This window comes from Populus euphratica, unplaced genomic scaffold (assembly GCF_000495115.2).
Source record: "Populus euphratica unplaced genomic scaffold, PopEup_1.0 scaffold54.1, whole genome shotgun sequence".
Taxonomy (NCBI): domain Eukaryota; kingdom Viridiplantae; phylum Streptophyta; class Magnoliopsida; order Malpighiales; family Salicaceae; genus Populus; species Populus euphratica.
In genome coordinates, this window is record NW_011499910.1 from 1,068,821 (window position 1) to 1,076,551 (window position 7,731).

General features: G+C 29.2%; 1 protein-coding gene across 1 annotated transcript; it reads right to left on the bottom strand.

Moving 5' to 3' along the window:
• Window positions 1-1,387: 1,387 nt before the first annotated feature.
• On the bottom strand, window positions 1,388-5,006 carry LOC105133899 (uncharacterized). The gene is made up of 2 exons (XM_011038058.1): window positions 4,571-5,006; window positions 1,388-2,245 (listed from the first exon to the last, which is right to left on the bottom strand). Exons 1-2 carry the CDS (start codon window positions 4,898-4,900, stop codon window positions 1,712-1,714), a joined length of 864 nt encoding a protein of 287 aa, XP_011036360.1. The 5' UTR covers window positions 4,901-5,006; the 3' UTR covers window positions 1,388-1,711.
• Window positions 5,007-7,731: the final 2,725 nt, after the last annotated feature.

Consider the following 7,731-nt stretch of genomic DNA (forward strand, 5'->3'; position numbering starts at 1 on the left):
ATTGTAGTAGCTTTTGTGAATGTGGTTTTAACAAAATTATTTTATAAAAAGTATTTTTAATTAAAGTTGATTTGATCTTTATATATATTTGGTTAAAACTGTGAATCAAATTGAAATTGAATAAAATATAATTTAATATTTTTAGTTAAAAATATTTTTTAAATTAAGATTATTAAACAAATATATTAATAGTGATAGTTTTTAATTTAAATATTATAAATTTAACTATTGTTATATTATGAAATAAATAATACTATATATAAATTTTTTTATTATTATTTCATTATACTATTTACAATTCCATCACTTATAAAATCCAACCTTATCTAACTTTAAAATTATGTTTTATATATATATATTTGGATCATGACACTTAAAATATACTTTAAAAATAAAAATAATATTATCTTAGTATATTTAAAAGCAAAACGTCATCCTCCAAAACAATATACCATTTTTTGCTAGCATATTCCTTTCTCTTTGGTTTTTGGGATCAACTGCATTATTCTTCTTACTTTTTTTAGTTCATTTCTTTCTTACTCTGGATTAATGTCCCCTCTCTCTCTTTCTCGTCACAAAATTAGCAGAAAATCCAATTGGACTTTCACCACCAACACCAACAGTTACATGCCTGAATGCCTCAGCTACACGCACAAGCTCTACTAGCTCAACCAATAATGTATTTGCTAGTATATTTGCTTCTTCAACAACATCACCAGTTGCTATCCCACAACAAGCATCATCATCTGCGCTCCCAATGTTTTGTGGCTTAACTCGTTCTGATTGTCCCCTTACCATGCCAACACCTAGAGCAATGGATCCCTCATCACTCTCTCTTTCACCACCTCCTCTCTCTTCTTCACAGACCAAGATCATTAACAGTGGAGTCATTCTTCACTGTCAAGATCGCGAAAAAAAAGATAAGCAGCAGCTAAGAGTTGCTTTCAGCAAACCTGTAGTGGCAACATAATTTTTCATGGATCCCACAAACAATAAATTAAATGTTAACATTAACCAAACTTATTCTTTGTGCGGTTTGCTTTCAAAACAAAACCTGCTGTGTAAACAAACGAGCTCTTAATATATTTTTACAAAAGTGTTTTTTAATTGAAAATACATTAAAATTATAGTGCAAAAATACCTTTTCAAGCAAAAATTTATTTGAAAAGTACTTGAAAAAATAAATATACACTCAAGAATTATCAAAGATTCTTGTCTCACCTAAAAAGTTTTTTCAAGCACAAAAACAATTTGACAAGCAAAACAGGTTATAATGCAAAAATATACACTCAAGAACCATCAAAGATTCTTGCCTCAGGAAAGGCCTTTCCCTTCACATTTAACAAAAAAAAAACAGTATTTACACAAAAAAGCAGCACGCTTGAAGTCATGAAAACTTGCAGCAGAAGCAGACAATTTACACATTATCAATAGACAACTGATTACAAGGCTACGGTGGCTGGTACAGAGGACTACAAAAAGTAAACTTTTGGAAGTGGATCATCCTTCCCAAACTAATGAAGTGAGGGCAGTAAAATTGCTACATGAAGCCACTGATGTGCATATCTGTATCATTTCAAACATCTTACTGAGACCAGGCAACTGGTTTCGAATATATTATGATAGCCTAGTTTTTCTCCACATAAATTAGCATATTGTTCACGTATCTCTCCAGACATTTTGCAATCCAATATGGAAGGTTGATGAGAAATTAAAATAGGAACTTACTCCAAGAAGACAAAAATGGGAAAACAGCAATCAACAGCCTAAGAAGTAGTGGTCTGTCCCTGACTCTTCCTCTCCTACTTAATTTACCTTTATTCTGTTTTGGAAGCTCATCTCCCTTTTTACTTGTCCTTCCAGCGGCCTTATAGCTTGCTTTATCTAGATCATCCCATCCACCAAAACTGGGTTCCCTATTAGTATTTTTCTTATTGGAACCATCATCTGTTGCCACCCACGACTGGTAACTCCCTTTTCCTTCATTAGTCTTGTATTCCCCTGCCTTAGGCTCAGTCTTTTTTCTTTTGCTGGCAGCTCTAGCAAATGGCTTTTTCCTGGTTTTGGTTCTTGATCTGCGTTTTGGATTAGTGCTCATAGTTCCCCATACTTTATCCATCACAAGTGACAAGGCAGTCTGTCCTAACGGAACTACTAATGCCATTAAGAAAGCATTTGGGTTGTCAGTTCCTAACAGAAATGATACGGCAACAGCTGGAATCATCCAACCAAAAGCTTTCATTATCTGCACTAAATCACATAATATCGTGTTGTCATGCTATACAGGAAATTATATTGCACATTATCTAAACTCATTAAGTTTTACAGTTTAGAAGAAACTTCTGTCAACAACAACAACAACAAACAGTTAATAAGGATCAGCTCATTTACAAATGAAATGGCAACCTGGATTGCAATTTTAGCAGTCCCAAAGTTGGGACAAATCATAGAGGTGGGTTACAATCAAGCTTAATGAAGCTACACAAACAAAAGCAAATATGGTGTGATAACAAATTGACCTTATTATTTTCAAGCAGAAATCATTATCCAAATTGGTATGATTGTTCCTTTTCAACAATCATTGATTGCTTAGACCATAAATCCCATAGGCACAAAAAAAGATCATCTTTATATACGCAGCTAGAACCAGGCACTAAAAATAAGTAGTAAAATAGCATCTGTCATTCTGTGGGAAACCCTGTCAATGTCTAATGTCTCTTTCCAAAAACTTTTAAACTATCACAGCTCATCTCACCCTTTGCAAGTCTGCCTTGGTCACCGATTCCAAGTTACTCTCTAACCACAATTCAGCAAGAAGTCTGGCTAATATGCTTTGTTCCTTACCACTTACTTAAAAACATGTGATCCTAATTTAAAATTGTGCTACAATCAACACTAAGCAATATATCCAGACAAAGGTGGAACCACCGTCGAAAGGGAAACATGTTTTTCCTCCTCTTTTTTTTTTTTTTTTTTTAAAAAAAGAAAATATAATATTTTTTTTTTTTTTTTTTTTGTCCAAGTGAAGAAAGCAATGACTAATAATCATGTGAAAAACCATGTAAAATCACTCCCCCAGCCTCAAGTAACCATATCTTGCATAGATTCATCCTTTCTCTAACTAAGTAGTCAACAGCTGGATTACAGTCCTTGCAAACACTATCAGAAATTTAAAATCACCTACATCATGAGATTATTGCTTCCCTCATAACCATGAACAACCAAGTGAAAAAAGGTTTCTCTACAAAGGTAATGGAAACATCCAATTACTGTGAAATTTCCTTAGTAACCAATAAGATTGTCTTCCCTTGTATCATTTCTTAATTACAAAATCAAACAAACAGATACAATTGAAGACTTTTATTATTTTTTTCAGGAAAAAAAATGGAAGAAAAGAAAAATCAAAGCAACATTGTTATCTACCTAGGCCTGGATTTCAGCTTGAAATCTTAGAGGAAGGAGTTTCTGGAGCATAAAAGTACCACCTGACTGCACCTTGGTACTGGAAGAAAATTTTCAAGCTTAAGGAGATGTTCTGGGGATCAAATTATGCATATAATTGGGGATAGTAGTGCCGCTCATCTCTGGTGGGATTGCTAGCATCCCCATGTCCCTCTTGTCAAGAAGTATGGATTGAAGGTGATTCAAAATCTAAGGCTTCCAGCTGATACTATGGTGAAGGTAGTGACTGGTGTTGACCTCATACAAGGTCTGAATCTCTAGCAGAATTGCAGGGAGCTATATGTGGAGTGATCTACCCAAATGATATGCATGATGACAGTACGGTGTGGAAATTAAGCTCAGATAGGAAGCTTTCATCAAGGAGTGCCTATAGGAAGCTTTCATCAAGGAGTGCCTAGGAGTTTCTCATAATTAAAAGCAACAGGTGGATTGGCACAAAAATGATCTGAGGAAATTTTGGAGACTTTTAACCGAAGACAAGCAGATCAAGTGGTGCAAAAAAAATATCAATCCTATTTGTTTACTCCGTGGCAATGCAGTTGAGGATCATAACCACTTGTTCATTGATTGTGTCTATTCCAAAAGCGTGTGGCTTTCTGTATTAAAGAAAAGTGGGATTAACAGGAGTGCTGAACCGGGCTACTGAGTTTGGTTGGCAAAAAGCTCTGCATCTCTGTATTGTTGAGAATGTCATGGAAAGCTGCTGTTTAATGCATCTAGGCTCAAAGAAACAAACGAATTCATGGCCAGGCTGGTTCTACTTCTTGTGTTACTACTAAGTGGATTGTGCAGTTTGTGAGTACACAGACTTTAGAATACTAAGCTGCTAAGTGATGCAATTTCTAATCCCAAACATTTTTCTTTATACAGTAATTTGTTGTTCATTTAGCGATTAGAAGCTTTTCTAACATCTCGTAGTAGTATTTTCCACTCATTTACTTTTGATTAATGATAAAATTTCAATCTTGTCTTCCATTGCAGCAAACAAAACCCAGTTACCAAAATCCAATCTTTATCATCTTAAGAACAAGAAAACCTCGACTTCCCATGATCAGAGAAGTAAAAATAGCAATCACATACAAAGAATTCCTCTTCTTTATTAACATACCTTGAAAATCCCGAACTCATTTTCCTCATAATCATCATCCCAATCATCATCATCATCATCAAACCACCATACCCTCTTCTCCCCAGTTCCACTGAATCCAAACTCATCATCATAATCACCGCTGTCAGTATAGAGCTCATCTTCAAAATTGAACCTGGAGCGTCCAGTTGAAGTGGGACCATGATTCTTCCAAGCCCAGTAAGGGCCGCAAGGCTTACTAGTATGATTGCCGGTGGAGAGTTGGTGGTTATTGTGGTTTAGAAGTGGAAGCGATGGGGGTGTAGTTTTAGCAGGGAAGGAGAGTTGTGGGAGAAGAAAGTGAGTCCCCATTTGCTGGACTGATTTTATTGTTTATTTGAACAATCTGTTACGACATTAAACTACGTTATCTATTACTTTAGTTCCTGTCTGGGAATCCAGGTCTCTAGAGAGCTAGATGAAAACGTTTTTATACGATTCAGGGTCTAGAAGGGTTTTTTTAAAAAAAAAATATTTAATATACATCAATTAAAAAACTCTCTGAAGCTTCAAATCTATAATAAAATTAATATAAAAATATTTATGAAAGAATTATGTTAAATTGTTTTTTAAAGCATTACAATAATTACATTATTTTTTAAAAAATGGAAAAGATTTAAACTTCCTTTAATAATAGATATTATATTATTTATTTATTTATTCTGGAGGTTAATTAATAATTTTATTATACAATAAAAAACAAAATAATTAATCAAACTTTATATAATTTGTAAAAAATAATTGTCTTATGATGAAAAAATTATTTTACTCTTAATTTCTTGTTTAAAGGTTTAATAGCTTAGAAACAATTTTATCATTATATTATTACAATGAATAATATTTTATTTCTTGGGGTATAATAACTTTCCTTTCTTTTTTTAAAACAAAAATCATAGTGCTTAATAATCAGTAATATTTTATTAGTTATTCCCCAAATCTACTTTTAAAAAAATAGATTTAAATAAGAGAGAAAAATCCTAAATACAAATATAATTTTTTTTAAATAGATTTAAGTAATATTTTATTATTATTCCCTAAATCATTTCTTTAATAATCAGTAACATTTTATTAGTTTTATTTTTTTATTTTTGTGTATATCTTTTATTTTAATGTGAACCCAATAAATAAATAATTGGATATCACTAGTTACTTAATTAGTTACTTAATGAACACTATACATTTACTGAAATGACAAATTAGCCATTAAAATTAGATAAAAAAAAAAATTGAAAATTTTTACTGAATGTTTGACTTTTATTACATGCAAGAAATTAAATATAGTTTCATCGCACAACCTAAAAAAACAAAATGATAAAGAAATGATAAATTGAAAGAAAAAGGTTGTAAATATTAATTATTAAACTTTATAGAAACTTTAAAATTTTGATAATACTCTGTCTAAATCATTAATTATTTATGGGGAAGAAATAAGATGCCATAAGAGATACATAAATTACAAACATACATTTATCTAAATGGCTGAAACAATGATTTTTAAAACATTTTGAGAGAACTTCGAGTTAAAACGAAATATACATGAAGTTTTTTTTTAAGATAAAAAATGCAATTGAAGTTATTAAAAAAATAATTCATATAAATAATTTTATGGATGATAATTCATATATATATATATATATATATATATGAATAAGAGCTTGTTGTATTGATTGTATGTGATTTAAAATGTCAATTGCTAATAAATAAGCAGTTAAATTATAATACTCACTTGGTGCAAGACTGAAGTTAAGGTAATTACTTAGAAAAACAGGAGAATGAATGACCAGTGGAAAATTTAGGTAGATCCAGTTAAAACCTAGTAAAAAGTTAGTTAATTTTAAAAAAATAAAATTAAAAAAAATAAAATTTTAATTTTTTAAAAAAATTAGATTAATCTAAATTAATTATATTGATTCTTAACTCGAAACTTTTACTATACTCAAAAAATAACTATAAACTCTATTTTTTTTTTTAAAAAAAAAAAGTTTTTAAAAAATAATTTTTTTATTTTTTTTATTTTAAATTAATATTTTTTTTAGTGTTTTCATATTATTTTGATATGTTGGTATTAAAAAATAATTTAAAAACTATTATTTTAATATATTTATAAATAAAAAATATTTTCAAAAATAATATAACTACACTTTTAAAAAGGTAAGTATAATCAAAATAATGAAGATTTCTACTATAAAAAATAAGTAATTTTGTATGGCATTTTACTTTTTATTTGGTTGCATAAAGAGGTACAAATTCGATACCTAAAACAACGATGTATATCCATGTCTTTCACTTCTTAAAAGAATGGCAATTACATTTTAATGAAACACGATACATGGCCAAATCACTGAAATTATATCTATGAAATATTATTTATTATAATAGTATGTTGTGTTTTTTTTTTAATTAACCCTTTAACAAACTATTTTTTTATTTAGTTTTATTTTTAATTTTATTTTTTAATATTAAGTTGTTTTGGGAATTGTTATTTATATTTTTTATGAGGTTATATATCAATTTCATAGATTTTTTTGGAAATTGTTATTTATATTTTTTTACGAGGTTATATATCAATTTCATAGATTTTTTTTTAATTTTATCTTTTAATATTAAATTTGTTGGTAAGGTTTTATAAATTTTTTAATTTGCTTTAATGAATTTATTTTGATTTCATGATCCACATCACGAGTTTAATAAGTTAATCCGAGTTGATTTAAATTATTTTTTTAATATTTTTTTAATTGATTTTTTCATATATCATTATTAAACTCATGACCTGGGTTTTGAGGTTTGTCAAGTTGAATCAGGTTAACTCTGTTTATATTTTGACTTATTTTTTAATTGAATATTTTTTTTTATTTTATCATCCAACAACTTAATCTTCTTCCACTTATTTTTTTTATCAATTTAATCTTTTAATATTAGGCTATTTGAGAATTGAGTTTCATAATTTCATTTAATTTATTTTTTATGAAGTTATCTTGATCTCATATATTTTTTTTGTTCTCTTGATTTTAACCTTCAACATTAGATATATTGGAAATGGATCTTCATCAATATTTTTATTTTATTTTTATAAAGTTATCTTGGTGTTATAATTCAAGTCACGAGTTTAAAAAATTAGCCTTGATTGACTTAAATTTTTTGTC